Below are 16,351 nucleotides of genomic sequence, written 5' to 3'. Positions count from 1 at the left end.
CCCCCCCCCCGCTTTTTTTTTTTTCCTTAAAGGATTCCTGGGGAGCTCTCATGTCAGCAAGTGCCCTTCATGTTTTTCCTCTGGAACTACAGCACAATTTCAGTAACACCGTTTAAAAAAAAAAAAAAACAAAAACAAAAAACCAAACCCCATATAATTGGACCTCAGGAAACTAAATCCCTTTAAAAGTGATGCTCATTGACGTTAAAAATAAAATATATAAGGCACACTGAACTAAAACAAATACAGTGTTGTCATTTTATAACAACCTCCATGTGAAGTTTCATTAGGTAACAGCGGGACTCACTGTACTGGCTTAACATTTTTTACAGCAACAGAGCTGTGCATCTGCACCGCGAGCACCAGAGTATTTGGCCTTTTAAAACAAGCGTGTGAAAATTTCTAATGCCCTTCAGAAAAAGGCAAGCTTCTGCAGCGCAGCTGCCAAGATCAGGAAAAATTTCTTTAGACTGTTCTAGAGTATTTTTGAAAGCAAGCAAAACTCAAAAGGAACTGACACAGTGAAAAAGGTTCTATCCAAATCTACCCAAAAATACAGGGATGATTTTTGTAGGAAAATAACTTGTTATTTCTTTGAACCTGGTGCAATTTTCTTCACCTAGACTACTAATGTGGCTGTCTGCCTGTATTTCAGTTCCCAGGGTCACTATGTACAGTTAACATCAAAATTCAGACTTTAACAGTAGCTCTGTAGCCTCAAAAAATACAATTTTCCTGTTATGTCCTGCATTTCAGAGAGCTCCCCACTTCAGTGCCAACTAATACACCTACAACGGCAAGGAAAATATGGGCAATACATTAAGCAACTTTAGCTAAAGGATTCCAGCCTTAGGTCCTGGTTAATCAGGTAAATAAAAGGAAGTCAAAGACCCACATGGAGAAAGCTGGACGGATGAAGCTGGCCCTTTCTCATAAATGAAAGCAGGTGCAGTAGCCCAAGTTTGGGAGTATCTAAACTGACATCTCCTAAGCTGACAGCCTGGCCTCTATTCTTCTTGGAAAAGGGCTACCTTTCTACCAAAAATACCACCGCACCCCTTCCAATGCCACCCCTCACCCCAAAACATCCCCCACCACACTACCTTTCCTCTTTTGCAGTCCCATCGAACCACAGGACTGCTATGCCAAAGGAACACTTGCAAAATTAAACACATGCTGTAACTAAATAATGGTTCAAAGAGGGACACTGCGTTCAGTTGTCAGTTAAATCTCTTAAGAGTATGGAAAACAAAACAGATTTATATCTTGCTGTCTTTTGTTTATTACAGAAGAACACAATGGCTCCTCTGAAGCAGAGATTATTCACTGGCTTGCTTAGCAAATGATATTGAGAGAAATGCTGATACAACACAATGCTGAGGGCAGGGAAAAAAAAGGATGCCTCTGTTTCTCCTCCATCACTATTTATTTTCCCACTAAATTTTCCTCTTTCTTCTCTTTTAAACACTGATGGAACAAAAAGAAGCTCCAGAATGGCCTTTTATAAAAAAAACAAACCAAACCAAAACCACCAGACCACTGAACTTTCAAAAACGATGGGCTACAAACCAATGAAAATATTTTTTCTATCCTGAAGCATGAAGAACACTATTCTAAATACCTTCTCAGAGGAGAAAGGCAGATCTTGTTAATCTGCTATATACAATAGGGACTGTATTGATAAGGATTTATTAAGATTGACCTCTTTGAACATTCATCCTAGAAAAATATTAATGATTTACGCAAACGTGCCTTTCCACAGCAGAAGTCAACCATGCAAAGCTAAGGCTAAATATTTTGGCACCCACCACTGAGCTCTGGCATTCACGAGGCTGCAAAAAACGGTTACGTTTTCTCAGTCCATTCCTTTCCTTTACCCCTCCTACATAATAAAGTACCAAAGAGTGGCTGCATATTTTAGGAGTGTGTTTTTAGGAGCATGTAAAGGGACAACCTGTTTTGTGGAAGAAATTTTTTGCTTCCTTCATTCTCCATCCCAGACTATCTTGAGAGAAAACGAAAGGGGTTGTTGCTCCACAGCAGTTCTTTCCTTCTCCACACACTCAGAACAAAGCGGCAGATATGTTAATAGAATAATTGATTGTCTCCACAGAAAAAGGGGTGCCACAACTTTGATGTTTAATTTCCACTAAATTTCAATGTTAATCTTTCAATGAGACTGATGTTTCAACAAGGAAAATTCAGATAGTTGTCGTCTTATTGTGAATGTTTCTCACCAATTACAAGGACTGTTTTGTCACAACATTTGTTATGCTTAACAGCTTTTAGTTTTGGGGGTTTTTTTGTTTTTTATTGGCTAAGAATAGCCATGGCCCTCACGAAAATTGATTCACTGTACACCGGAATTCAATAGTATATTTACTGCTGACTTCAATTATTCATAGAAGGAAGAGCACCAGTGCTAAAAATAATCTTATAAAACGGAGTCAGAAATACCCTCCAGAAACTGAGCTACTATACATTGGGAGAAAGAGTCTATGAAGTCATTGCCTGTCAACAGCAGCACTGACTGTGACCTCTGTAGCTGCTAAATAAGCCCATTTCGCTATTACTAGGAATGCCAGATATGCTTTAACCAGTTCTGAAGTGCAGTAGGAAAGATTGCACTACAAAGCAGGGATACCCAAATAAAATTATTAAATTTAAATGAAATCACTCAGGAACCAGACACAGTCAAGAGCTCAGACTTCCCCACAAGCTACTTCATCTTGCCAAGCAGCTTAGGTATTTCTTCAGTTGACAGTAATCTGCAGGGCAGACAAAAGCTAAGTGTGTTCTGTTGAGTCTACAGTACTGCGTATCAGCAGTTGAATATACAGCAGTTGAATATACCTGAATCAGCAGTTGAATATACCTGCAGGACACAGTTCATCTAAAAAGGACACCCCTCTCCCAAACCAACCAACCAAACAGAAGAGAAAAAAACCCAAAACAACCCCAAACAAAAAACCCACCCCAAGAACCCTTCTGTTCTTGCTTTAAAGTTGTTCATAGTTGATCAGCATCTTCAAAAAAAGTAGTATCGAAGGAAAGCCCAATTATAAACAGTCATCCAGAAGGCAGGAGAATTAAAGGTGTTCAAAACGAAACTTACAGATTGAACAATTCAATACTCAATTGACCTTTCAGTTGTAAAACACTGACATTACTAAAATATTCTGTGAACCACTGTCCCCATGCCTTTTTAATAAGGTGTACAGGCTTCAGTTTGCCATCATATTTGGAAGTTACGGCTGGCTTGCAGATTTCGTCCCCTTGCTAAACCTGTGCATGAAGTACAAGATCTGCTGCTGCTGTATCTTCCCGTCTCCAAAACTGAAGAGCAATTTTGTGCAACTTCATAGAGACCGATATTAAGCCCTCATAAATTTTACTGCCTTTTCTCATTGTTTTCTTCACCATCGTATCCAAAAGATACCCTACACTGATAAATATACTGGTCTGATTTAGGATGACATTTCCTTAAACAGATTCCAAAAACATATGAACAGTCTGTTTAGACTAGATTTATTTCACTTTAATTAGCCCTCAGCAGGAAACTGGTTTAACCTGAACTTAAGGTCCTTGGACATTAAATAAGTGTGTCCACACTGGGATTTGCACCTACTTAACTGAGGGTGTGATTTCATGATCAGTTTTCATCAGTCCAAACTGCTCACTGCTGCTGAAAAAGTAGATCTGATCTTCCTCCAGTATGCCAGTTCCAGCCCTCGCATGTTTGTGGGGCAAATCAAATTAATGAGTTGATCCTGCTGAAAGTTAACTCCGCAAAAAAAAAAGATTACATTTCAGCCAGATCAGTGACTGACCCAATTCACTCCACAGTCATATGAGTGCCAGCGTCAGCACCCAAGAGCTGTGACAGTAGGAAAGGTGGGCACCACAGCTTTGCAAAGCATGAATAAGAGCTCTGTCTTCCTTCCAGTCAGACTTTTAATGCAAAACTTTCCTCCTTTATGGTCTAAGTTTCCACAGTCTCACTGAAAAGTTCAGAGGACATGAGCTCCACAGCTGCTCTTCATAACCAAGAACCCAACATTATCTGTTTCAAACATCTATTAGTTAATAAAGGCAGGAAAAATAGAGAAATCTTCTTTCCTAAAGCAAGTAACAAAGGGTGGCTTAAAATACATGTATGCCTTAGTTACTAACAGATATGCTGAGAGAAGTACGGGCAGCCTCTGCCTGTACATATCCCGATATATGACAGTGTATCATCAACATTCCTAAAAATCTTCCTGCTTTCAGCAACATCAGAAGGATCAAACTTGACGTTATTACACCAACTCAAGTGCTGCCTAGACATGTTATTTTACTGAAGTACTAAGAAACTTACTTATACAATCACAGCTTACTGGAAGAATCTGCAGAGATGGGGGGCTGACAGGAAGACCCAAACGTGTGCAAAAGCACCTCTCTTATAATGAACTTAACGTCTGATCTACTAAGCCTGGAGAATTGTCGTCAGCCACACACCAACTCCATTCTTCAAATGATAAATTTATTTAGTGCGTTTAATGGAAACTGGTCTTCAAGAAATTAACCCCTTCACTTTGGAGCTGAAACACAGAAGCAGTGCAAAGGATGGCTGCTCCTGCAATCCTTGCTCTGTAGGTAAGGACAAGGAAGTCAAGATCTTCCATAGCTCTAAAACCTCCTAAAAATGAACAGAGATTGAAGACTAACAATGTTCCTGAATGCAAAGCCTACATTAATATACGGGGGACAGAGCGGGACATTTTTGAAACTCTGTAACTCTCCAAAGACGCTTTCTTTCACACTAAAAATAGATGCAACTAGTTTCAGCAGCAAAACAAACAAAGAAAAGTATGGCTTTTCTGTGCCTACATATTTTGCAGCTTAAAGTCATACTATACAGTAGCTACAAACCATTTCAATTGTTAGAGTAAATTGAACTTTTTTTCTGAACAGAGAAGACACAAGACCAGATTCTAAAGGAAAAAAACAAAGCAAGACAAGACAAAAAGGGAACAGCAAGTAGCTACTGATATCAAGGATACACCCACTCCAGTTTTAACTTTTCAGGAGGCAGCTCTGTCCTAATATCATCATAGTTTTCTACATCAGAAGGAATGAACATTGTGATTGGTCGACCTCGCATGAACATCTTGATATATTCTCCCTCTGTTGAAACAAAAAAAAGGTATTAATCATGTGGCAAGTTTACACAAGAAATAAGCACAAAAGAAACTAGTAATAAGCGCAGAGATGCAAATAACACTTGTGATATAACAATGATTTTTTAAATGCAAGCTTGGTAAAGGCCCAAATTTTTTTTTTTTTTTGAAATGGAATACTAAAACACACGCGCGTGCACACAGAGTAAGCGTTAGTTGAATTCGTGATAGAACAGACTGAGCATGTATCATTTTAGACATGCAAATTAAATTACAAAGGCAAATTTCAAATTCAAAATAAAATCTGAAATTGAATAGATAAGTAGTCATAAAATCACATGATAAGGTATTTCAGGTTGAAGGGGACCTCAGGTAGTCTTTAAGTCCAACCTCTGGCTCAAAGCAGGCTCAGCCATGAGGTCAGACTAGGTTGCGCAGGGTTTTGCCTAGTCCAGTCTTGAAAACCTCCAAGGATGGAGATGGCACAACCTCTCTTGGCACCTGGCTCTCTGCCAGCACCCCTAGGGCCTTTCCCGCAGAGCTGCTCCCCGCAGTCCCTCTGCCCCCAGCCTGCGTCCCTGCCAGGGGCTCTTCTTTCGCCCAGGTGCAGGACTTGGCATTTGTCCTTGCTTAATTTTGTGAGGTTCCTGCAGGCCCATCCCTCCAGCCTGCCCAGGTACCCCTGGTTGGTAGCTCTACCCTCCAGCATAGCAACTGGGCCCCCTGGTCTGCTGTCATCTGCAAACTTGAGAGCGTATTGTGTTGCCTGCTTCAGGTTAGATGGATGATGTTGTTAAACAGGACAGGTCCAGGACAGACCCCTGCAGACTCCACTTGTTACCTGCTGGCCACCAGGTAGGGTATGACCCATTAACCACAACCCTCTGAGGCCAACCATCCAAATGGTTCTTTTACCCACCTAGCTGCCCACCTATCCAAACCGTAACAGCCAAGCTAAGACACAAGGATACTGTAGGAAAAAGTGTCAAAAGCTTTGCTGAGGAATATCATCTGAAATTATATATCATCACAAACTAATACACTAACCTGAATTATTAATTTATTGAAATAATTCCAATTGCATGCTACTGCATATTGCATCATATCCTGAAGAACGGAAAGAAGCAACAGCTCTGAATGACTCCAGCTGTAACACTGCCTATAGCTGTGATAAAATACATGCATGTCTGTTGGGGCATCTGAGCACTTCATAAGCCTTTAGGAGTTCCTTTTCAAGGAACATGAGATTATTTTCCACCAGAGAAAACTAATTACAGGATAGCTGAGTGGCTTGGTCAAACACATTAGCTAGTCATTGGAAGGTAAGTCATCTGGATTTAAGGAATACATGATTGCAACTAGCATTTTAGGTGCCCTACAGGAGTCTTCCCTCCATACTATGACAATAATCATTTTCTAACTTCAGAAGACTAGAAAAGTCCTTGAAGGCTTTTAAAAGCCTTTACGCCCTACCCACACAGCAAAACCAGCACTGTAGTGCTGTTTAGCTATGGTTAAATCAGGCCTCAAATCCACAAGAATTAATGCCAGCTTCCAACGCTGCTGACACAGAAGTTTCATTTCAAAAAGCACTGATGACAAAGACCCAAGTATTTTACTGATTTTGCATCAGTGAAATGGTAACTTTTTATCGCACTTCAACTTCTTCAGTAATTAATATGCATTGTTAATGTAACTAATACCACAGACCCAAAGTAATATAATACTCTGCTGTGAATCTGGAACTCTGATTTTTTTTTTTTTGAGTAGGGATTTGAAAATCACAGCAGATAGAGAGAACTCAGAGTTTCAAACCAAAATGTAAATAGTTGAGTAACACTGGAGTAGAAGAATAGCTGTGAATTAGCAATACAGTATTAAGAAATCTCTAATCGCATTTGATGCAACCAATATTGAGCTCTAAAATTAAGATCTTTAAACAAGTACTTTTGTATTTCTTTGAAAAGACAAACATGAGACAGACTTCCTGTAAATGCCCAGGGAATGCTTGTAAGTATTTCCCCAATTAAGCATAATATTATTACTCAGACTACATGAATATGCAATCTATGTTTTGCATTCCCTAAAACATCTAAAATTGAAATTATGAGACACTCAGATTTATTCCCACAGAATTACAGCTTAACAGCTCAAGTCAAACTTGGAGATCTAAAAAGGCAAGAGAAAGCAGGTATTTCAGTGACAGCAGAAGGAACGTAGACTCCAAAATAGTCTCCTGCTTACAGAAACATTTTAGAAGATGCAAAGATCAAGAAATAATCAAAGTTGTGAGCAAGACCAACCTTAAGCCAGGGTCTCTACCCTTCTCTAAATTTGAAACACCCCTACTACACAGACTGGAGAAACATATTCTGTCTTGCTGCAGTCAGAAGAGAATGAGAGGAAAAACCTGTAACTATTTTCCTCCACCAAAGGTACAAAGCAGTCTTGCACAAAGTTTGAAAATGAATTCTTGACACTCAAGGTCTTTCTTCTACAGCTAGATGAGATCAAAGACCGAAAATCATCAGTCTAATGAAAAAATGTGGTGAATATTCTAGGTTATTTAAAAGAAGTATTTCTGTTCACAGAGGATTTTATCAGTTTTGTGAAATTCTGTGGAATACCACCCCAGCTCTGAAAACACCGGAAAGCCCTAGTTATGAACACAGCAGTGATGATCCTAGCACACACCAATGACTTGGACAGCATTGACACATGTAAGAAAAATCTATGGTGACCAAATCACATAATATATTCAGTAACTCCTAGCCAGAGAAAGAACTACCCATGAGCTTGTGTGGTTTTAACATCACTTGTCACAGCATTGCTGAAACTGAACTAGGTCAATGAATCCATGTAACCTGAACATAAGCTAGTTAAAAGTATTCTACTACGTGCACGATACTCACTTTGAAGATATCACAACACATACGGCTTAATTTGTCAAAAACTTTTGTTTTTCCTCTTAACACACTAGTTTGATTTCTTGATGCTTAACAGTTTTACCAATTTTTTTTTTTTAATTGATGAAACAGATCACAGTTTATCAAATCTACCAAGTACCCAGACATAAAAGGTATGATTGGTGTGACTCCTTCTCCACTTTTAGTGTGCTCAAGTCAACCTTCTGAGACCAAGAATTCATTTTACTTGAATTTTGTGTCGCTTTTGACACACTCTGATAGTAGGTTTCTCTGCACTGGAGGCAAGAGAAGGGAATTTTCCTACAACAGTCCAAATACAACTGAAAGCTAGTGCAAAAAAACCTCAGGCTCAAACAATAATTCCTGAACAGAAATAGTAATAATTGAGCAATGTAAAACTAACACTTGCATAAAGGTTCTTCCTTATTTAGAATATTAATACAATGAAAGTTGAGCCATTTAAGTCCGGTATCAAAGGAACAAATACCGAGAAGATGAAAACCAGTTGTCCCACTTCTTTCTAAGAACAAATTCAGCTCCTTTGAACGAGGACCCTGTGAGTCCATCAGGACGACAACAGTAGAAAACTTGCCTCAGATCAAATATCAAAGAAAATCACTTCCCAGTAGCTAAATTAGAAACAATAGTTATTTTACCAAATGTGCGTTGCTTAATTGCATTGCTGAGAAAAGCTAAAGATCGGTGTTGTCACTAGTTTGACAAAAATGTTTAGTTAAGTACTCCAAACTAGTAACGTCTCATTTTTCCACCAAAGTATTTTTATAGTATGTATTTTACAGAGATAAAATAACTCTGGCCAAAACCAAGAGTAACGTATTAATAATGACCTTTCTATTAAAATCTGGCGCTCACACTCTTATAAATTAAAGCACACCGTAGCCTGAGGGTATTTAGAAAAGACCATTCATTTGTGCAAGTCAAATTCTTGATTTAACACTGAGCTTGGCACTTCTGGTTCCACAAGATCAGTGCAAAATGACACCACAAATTTAGGATCAAATTTCTCATTGCTGCTTAGAACAGTGGAGACAAGCTACAGCTGAAATTCATACGGATGGAGGCAGTTGCACCTGTTGGACTCTGCAGATGAGAGAGATGAAGAGTCCAAGAGAAATTCAGCTAGGTCTTTGGTCAGAAGAGAAGAGGCTCTCCTGGAGCTCAGGGAAAAGATTATCTGCAGGGCATTCAGATACAAATTAGTTCTCTGAACTTGCCCATTAAAGAAAGAACATTTTTTGCTTTTATTAGCTAGCTGCATGTTATTCAAGATTACCTTTGAAGATACATAGTTAACATACTTGTTAGAGACACATAGGCTAGGTATAACTTGATTAAGCCTCTCCCTACAGAAGAGGAAGGATTAAAAAAAAAAAAAGAGAAAACCCACTGAAAGATTTTTGTCTAAGACTGTGAAGTTCCTTTTGTCACAATAACCTGTAGGGCAGATATAATATTAATGTAAAAATCTTTTGAAACACTAGAGAGGATGGCAGCATAACAACAAAACCATTCTCAAACAGCAACTAATTGCCTGAGGCCAAATTCTTGTATTTGCAAGTTAAGAAAACAGTGATTTAACTCTTTCATAGCATACTGGCTCAACTGAATGCTCAAGAGCATTAGACTATCTGTTTCTTTCCTGCATTCTCACTATTTCCAGATACAAAGCAGTACGTCAAGACTTTTTTTACCTTCACTTGATCTTTTGGAAGAAAAGAGCCTTGGTCATCTCATAACAGATATGTAGGTAAGGGGGTATAGGGGAGATAAAGTCAGAAGTTTTAAAGAGAGCAGGGGGAAAAAAGCCCCAAACAAAAAATTCTCAACAATGCTGGTATCTACCAGCCTGAAAACAGTAGGTATGAAAGTAAAAATTCTCTACCCCACATAAACAGATTTTTTGACCCCACTACCCACTGTGAAGAAGCATTTGGGGGGGGGGAGGGAGAAGGCACAGGAGGGCATACCTGAAAGGACCTTGGCACTTGCTAAATTAATTAATCTGCGACTGCAGATGTACTATAAATCCTTTCAAATATGGATCAAACCAACCTAAAAGTACAGTTGAAGTTCTGTAGATAGCACACCCAAGTGCTGTGGATTATCCACGCCACACAAAAAGGAATAGCTCAGGCCCAGGGTTGCTACAAAAGGCAGCATCACGTGGATGCGGCGCTCTGGCTTCAGAGGCCAGCTCTTCACTGGGAACAGCTGTAGCTGCTTTTGTGCAGCTTTGAGCTCAAATTCACAGCCCTTGCCAAACTCTGCTTGGCTCTGCAATAATTCACCTCTGGAGCCTCAACAATCTCTTTGCACAAGTGCCAGGGGACACAGGACCAGCACTCCCAATTTTTGCTCCCAGGATCAGCTCAGGCTTATTAGCCTCACATGGGAGCCCTCTGGGTGTGCTGGACCCAAGCAAACTCCATGCAGGTCTTAGCTCTCTGTGGGATCCCCAGAGGTCTGGGGAAATTATTAACTCGGCCCCAAAGATGCAGAAACACTTGATCTGACTACACCGTGGCCCCAGTCAGCTGAAGGGACACAAAGACAGAGCCCAGCGACTTGGCGAGGGCCCACCTAAAGGTGGATTTGAGCACCAATCAGCCACAAGGCTCTGCAAACCCACGTCATGAGCTGGAGGAACATCACAGCTGAGCCCAGCCTAGCCCAGCCTGACGGATGCACAACATGCCTCCCAGTGCCATCTCTCTGCCTGCATCACTCTGGTTTTTATTCTGATCAGGGTACTGCAGCACTCACTTTGGAGTGACAGCAGAGACTTGGCTGTCACTGGGATACACACAAACACGCTCCGCTGATTTCGGAATACCATCCAAAAACCTCCTTCTCCTCACAGTTGGGAACCTCTCAACCTCCAGGCGACAGTAAAGCATGGCCAGGTTGTTTACTTTTTCAGCACGTGACAGCATGGCTGTTAACTTCAGCACAGGTCTGCCCATCTGCTGTCTGAAAGTGCATCAGGTGAGCATGAAAACAGCAATCATGACCTTCCTCCTCCCAGCCTTCATTTTGCAAAAATAAAAACATCCAGCTATTTAACTCTCTTTTTGCGTGATAAGGTTTCAGTCTGTTTCCACACTACGACAGAATTTACCTTTTATGATTGTGGGTGGCTATAACTGCTATAACTATAAATGCAGAGTTACAGAGAAAACCTACCAGTGTTTTGATGCATTAACGTTTTCCATAAGGCTGCGGATCTCCGTTAGAATCACTTCTGATACATCCTGGCATTGCATTTGTGTTTTCATAGTGAGCGAGTGGTTCAACCTTCGTATGATTAACTAGCATGTTAAAGCCCTTTTCCTCACCATTTCATTCTGGCAGACAACCTGTTTATAGCTTACAGTTACTAGCAACTCCTGTATGTGTGATCTTTCACTTTGAATAATTTAATTTTGTCTTATTCTACTCCAGGCCTCAGGAACACCTAGGTCTTACTGTATTAAAATCTCAGCTTCCACTGTATCAGCTTGGTCTCTCCGTTTCATGTCATCAGTGAAATTTCATCAGTGCTCCTACCTTCCTGTGTTAAGTTCATTAGTGTAAACACTAAGCCAAATAGATTCCAACAGGCTGGAGGCAGATGTTAGCAACCAGAGTATCTACTGTGGGTTCTTTGAAAGTTTATAGCCTGCTAGAGAAGAGAGGAATAAATACGTCGGTGAAACAAGGTGCTGCTGCTGAGAAGGAACCCTAGAAGCCTGCCTGATGTGCAAGGAAACAAGTGCATCTTCTTCATTGACAGTCACTGTAAGCCAGCGTACTTACCTTGCATGCAAGGAAACTGTTGGTAAAGCATGCAACACCAAGAATCCAGGACTAAAACTAGGGGCAAATAAAAAATCGTAGACAAACAGTAGACAGTGGCTGAAAATTTTCTGCAAAGCCTCCTTGTATCAAAAGGAGATTCCCATTAACATAAATAAGCTTTTAATCAGGCCTTATACAAGAAAAAGGAAAAAAAGAAAAAGCAGCACAAAGGTAACAGTAAAATTCAACTTCAAACGATGCCTATTAATGCGCTCTTGGAAGAAAGTTTAAAACCAAGCAATTCAGGGAGAGCAAGCTGGAAGGTAAGACCAATGAAAAACACTGCAGGTGAAAAGAGTCAGCAAAGATATGGCAATACAAACCACCTGAAAGGCTGAAATTAGTGCTTCGGTGAAGTCAGCACGGAAAGACTCATGCAATGACACTTAAGCAATTTATTACTTTCTGTGAATCATATTCTTAGGGCAATATGGAAGGTTTTCAGAGGAAAATAATAAAAATAATAGGAACTGAAAGGAGGAGAAAAAAAAGATCAAAGAAGTCTTTGTAGATTAACTCAGAAGTATCTACAGAGAAGAGCAATTCAAGAGACATGAAAGCTACTGTTTAGATCCTTCAGAAATTTGAAGACAGTGACATAACAAAACCCAAATCCTCCTGGTTTCCAAAAAACATGCCTCAAAATTAATCAACAAGGAATACACAGTAGTTTCCTACAAGCATGTGAGAAGCCCTCATCCTCAATTACCGGTTTCTTCAACAAAACTGGACAAAATATTAGAAGAACATATTTTATATCACATTATTCCTCATTATTTAGACAGACCCTGAGGTAGCCCCGCAAGTCTGTGCTGTAATTAACTACTCTTCAACTAGCAAGTGTATGCATAATGGGAAGTCTAATGAGCATGCAGTAGATTATATACACACACACACAAACATTCACACAGAGTAGATAATAGCAAATAAGTAACAAAACTATCTGTTTTTCTACATGGTATAAATTTAATTCTTAAGGAATCATTACAATAATCTTATCTTGCAAATTATTAATGACTATTTTTCAATAGGTCCCACCCCATCTAGTTTGAAAGAACAACATGGACTGATGCATCAAAACCCTCAGCTCAGTTCTACTTGTGTTTAGCATCTGAATCTTACCCTTAAAGTGAATTACAAGCAAACGAAAAACCCCAGAAGACTCCAACTAGCTTGGCCAAGCAGAACTCTCTAATAATATACAACTACCACATCCAGAGTACATTTATTAATCTGTCTTCACCTTCTAGTTGCTTGACCAGTGAAGTTATGCTTTTTAATACTACAAATAGCTTCTTTCCCACAAACTTCTGCTTTCAGGCCTGTGTCCAAGAGCTCTGTAGGACCACTAACCTGAGGGACAAAGGCTTAGAAGCCTGTTTCTAATTTAAACCAGTGCTAAAAGCACAGAGACAAATATAACCAAATTCAGCCACCATGCCCAGACCATTACATTTTAAGTTACAGTGGAATTAAAATGCGGCTGCAGGTCTGCCATCTCTCACCCTGAGCTATGTGTCAATGCTTGCTGAACCTGACAAGCAGACATGTGCTGTCGCTATTGAGTGCTGGTGCAATGCAAACCAGTCGAAAAAAGCAGATGAGATGAGAGATTTGCCTCCATTTGGAATGATTTTACAGCTTTGCCTTGTGATTTCTTGTTAGATCTTTGGTTATTAATTTTATATAACTTGATAAGTAAATCATAGTTAAAACCCTGGTTTTGCATGTATCAGGTGACATTAAGAATCTAGGTATTAACAACAGTTACCATTTGCATTGAAATAATTCAAGTTTAATATTAAAACTCTAGCTTTTTATTAAAAAAAAAAAAAGGACTCAGAAAGGAGTACTGGACACAAACAAGTAAGACCGTATGTAAATGCTTCCTGCTTAAATACTAAAATCCTGACTTCACCAAGAATCAACTCCCAAATAGCAATTTGTTCTTCTGACAGTATCTATGGCTTTTCATAATATGCACTGTGCCTGAATGAGAGCAAGCAGCCCAATAATAATGAGAGAGACTGGGTTTCCATTTGCCCTCAGGTACGTGAGCACCTTCAATATGCATCTGACAGAAAATCTGCGTCTGATGAAAAAACTGATCCGAGGTAGTTACTGAATTTTGCACTCTCAGTGGACAGGACACACTGTCAGCAGGGTAAATTTTTCCATTGTGTGCTTCACGATTGCCCTGTTCTGTGAAGCTAGAACTGTAGCACAGTTAAACTAACAGAAGAAAAAGTACTGGAAACTAATAAAGCACAATCTAAAAAGAAAAAACTTAGGAATGCAGTGAATGTTTTTCATTAATTCTTTCACATATGGTTTTTATTGCCATCCAAAAACGTCTAAGTGTCATAATAAGTGAACAAGTGATTCATATACAGAGCTGCTATCACTGAAAACCAAACTCAAACATGGAATCTCAGTGAAAAAAATTACCTTTTATCTTAAAATAAGCCAGGTCTTTAACTTCTGGGTATAAAAATATGAATGCTTTATGATTAATACTTTAAAAATGTCTCTGCTGAAGTGAAAAGCAAGATGGCTTTTATAGGCAATTATAAACACCTGCTGGCAAAGAATTTAGAAGAATAACTTCAGCTAGTGTCCTTTTAAGGCTGCAGTAAGCACCTGTTCATTTCACCCATAGCTTTATTGGATTTTCACAGAATTTTAATACCTCCTTAGTACTGGATTTTATTGCAAAAAGGTGGTCCTGATTTACAAGGATGAACAAACAAATGTCTAATAATAAGATGAAAAACCCAAACCCAAAAATTTCTTCGGCAAGCGTATGGAAGTCTGTATAATACTTCCCTCACTGGATTGGCATCACCAAAGTGTTCCTGTCTGTATTACCTCTGCTTCAGCATATACCCAGATGCATAAAGCTCAGGACTAACCTTAACGTGCAGTAGATGCAACTCAACCCAAACGGGAGAGATAAAGGCACTGAGGGAACAAAACTGGGTACTGAGATAGAAGGTATGTGACGAACACTGGTAACATGCATGGCCTCGGCACGGTGCTAAACAGAGGAAACTCAAGTGACTGCCTGCAAGGCAGCTTCAGGCTGTGGCTCCTGCTAGCAGGAGGAGAGAATTGCCTAGGTCTTGCTGACATTTACATGCAACACCTGCAGCATGCTCTCTGGGGGACTCCATACCAAAGTCAATTCAGACATCGAAGCTAATGCCTTTCACTACTGAAGCTCATCTAAGATTCTCACTTGCTCCTCAAGTCTTTCACTTTTATAACTAATACATACTATCAACAGAAATCACAATGAACGTGCACAGATGGTCACAACACAAGATAATATTACAGTAACTTCTGCTGCTAGAAAAATAAGACTCCAAGAACTAAATGAGCAAAAACATATTTCTCTACATTTTGTGGTACTGTACTGTACCGACATGTTTCAAAGCAGTTTCTTTAATAGCTGAATCAAAAAAAGGAAACAAAGTGATTCCAGGATGTTCAAAGCTACACAGAATTGTCATCTTCCATCCTATTATCCCATGCAAACACCTTCTGCTGTGATAATTTGCAATTTCACTGTTTTTCCAAACTTATTTTATGTGTGTATAAAGACACCGAAGTATTTTTACATAGATTTGCTTTGAAGCTTGACAGTTTGCACACCAGCAGTCTTCCCAAGAGTCTCCTTCACACAATTTCTAGGAAGCACATTGACACAATCGTTAGCGTGGGAAGTGTATGCCGGCGGTGTACGCAGTGTTTCACATACAGCCTAGTGAAATGAGCAGCTCAGGGGAGCTGCTGTAACTTAATTAACACCATGCTAGAGACTGCTCGCCTCTAGAGGCAAAGGCTGGCAAGCCACAAAGGAGTGTTAAAGCAGCTGTAACTTTTCATGCCTTTGGGTTGCAGAACAGGAAGGTGCTGCACAAACAGCGTGAGCAAAGGCTACCCTTCATCCTACCCTGCCCAAGACAACTCTGTCCAGCTGCACGGGATTTACCTCAAGAAACCATGTTAACTGTCTGTGCAACTCTTCAACTTTCTGACCGGTTGGGTCAAGGTGCCAACTGGAAATTGGTTTATTTATGTGGCAACAGGCTAAAGTCACCTGCCCTGAACAGGAAGTTGCAATACAGAGAATTGCAGAGTATTGCTAAGCTTATGCTGGAAAGGATAGGGGGACCCTGTGCAACTACAGTAACTAACAGGTGGTTACTTCCGTGGCAGTAAACACAACACAAAACCTAACACAGCCTTACACACACACACACACACACACACTCTCTCTCTCTCTCTCTCTCTCAAAGCTGTCAAAAGATACACTCATTGGTCCGTATAAGAAAAAAAATCTTTGGAGGCTGAATTCTGCTAATCGCAACTTCATCCATGTTAAAGGCAGAACGATGTTTTGCC

General features: G+C 39.8%; 1 protein-coding gene across 1 annotated transcript in view; it reads right to left on the bottom strand.

Annotated features, from left to right (window-relative positions):
* Positions 1-16,351, bottom strand: part of EML4 (echinoderm microtubule associated protein like 4) — a 74,925-nt gene that overhangs the window by 33,365 nt on the left and 25,209 nt on the right. Inside the window, exons 7-11 of the mRNA XM_019472154.1 lie at positions 5,043-5,166; positions 3,191-3,201; positions 2,039-2,053; positions 892-919; positions 712-735 (exon numbers count right to left, since the gene is read on the bottom strand). Coding sequence (XP_019327699.1) covers positions 712-735; positions 892-919; positions 2,039-2,053; positions 3,191-3,201; positions 5,043-5,166 — 202 coding nt within the window. The remainder of the gene's footprint in view (positions 1-711; positions 736-891; positions 920-2,038; positions 2,054-3,190; positions 3,202-5,042; positions 5,167-16,351) is intronic.

The sequence above is a fragment of the Aptenodytes forsteri genome, unplaced genomic scaffold (genome assembly GCF_000699145.1).
Source record: "Aptenodytes forsteri isolate BGI_AS27 unplaced genomic scaffold, ASM69914v1 Scaffold195, whole genome shotgun sequence".
Lineage (NCBI taxonomy): Eukaryota > Metazoa > Chordata > Aves > Sphenisciformes > Spheniscidae > Aptenodytes > Aptenodytes forsteri.
Note: the sequence above shows the minus strand (reverse complement) of the source record. Positions and strands in the feature narration are given on the sequence as shown.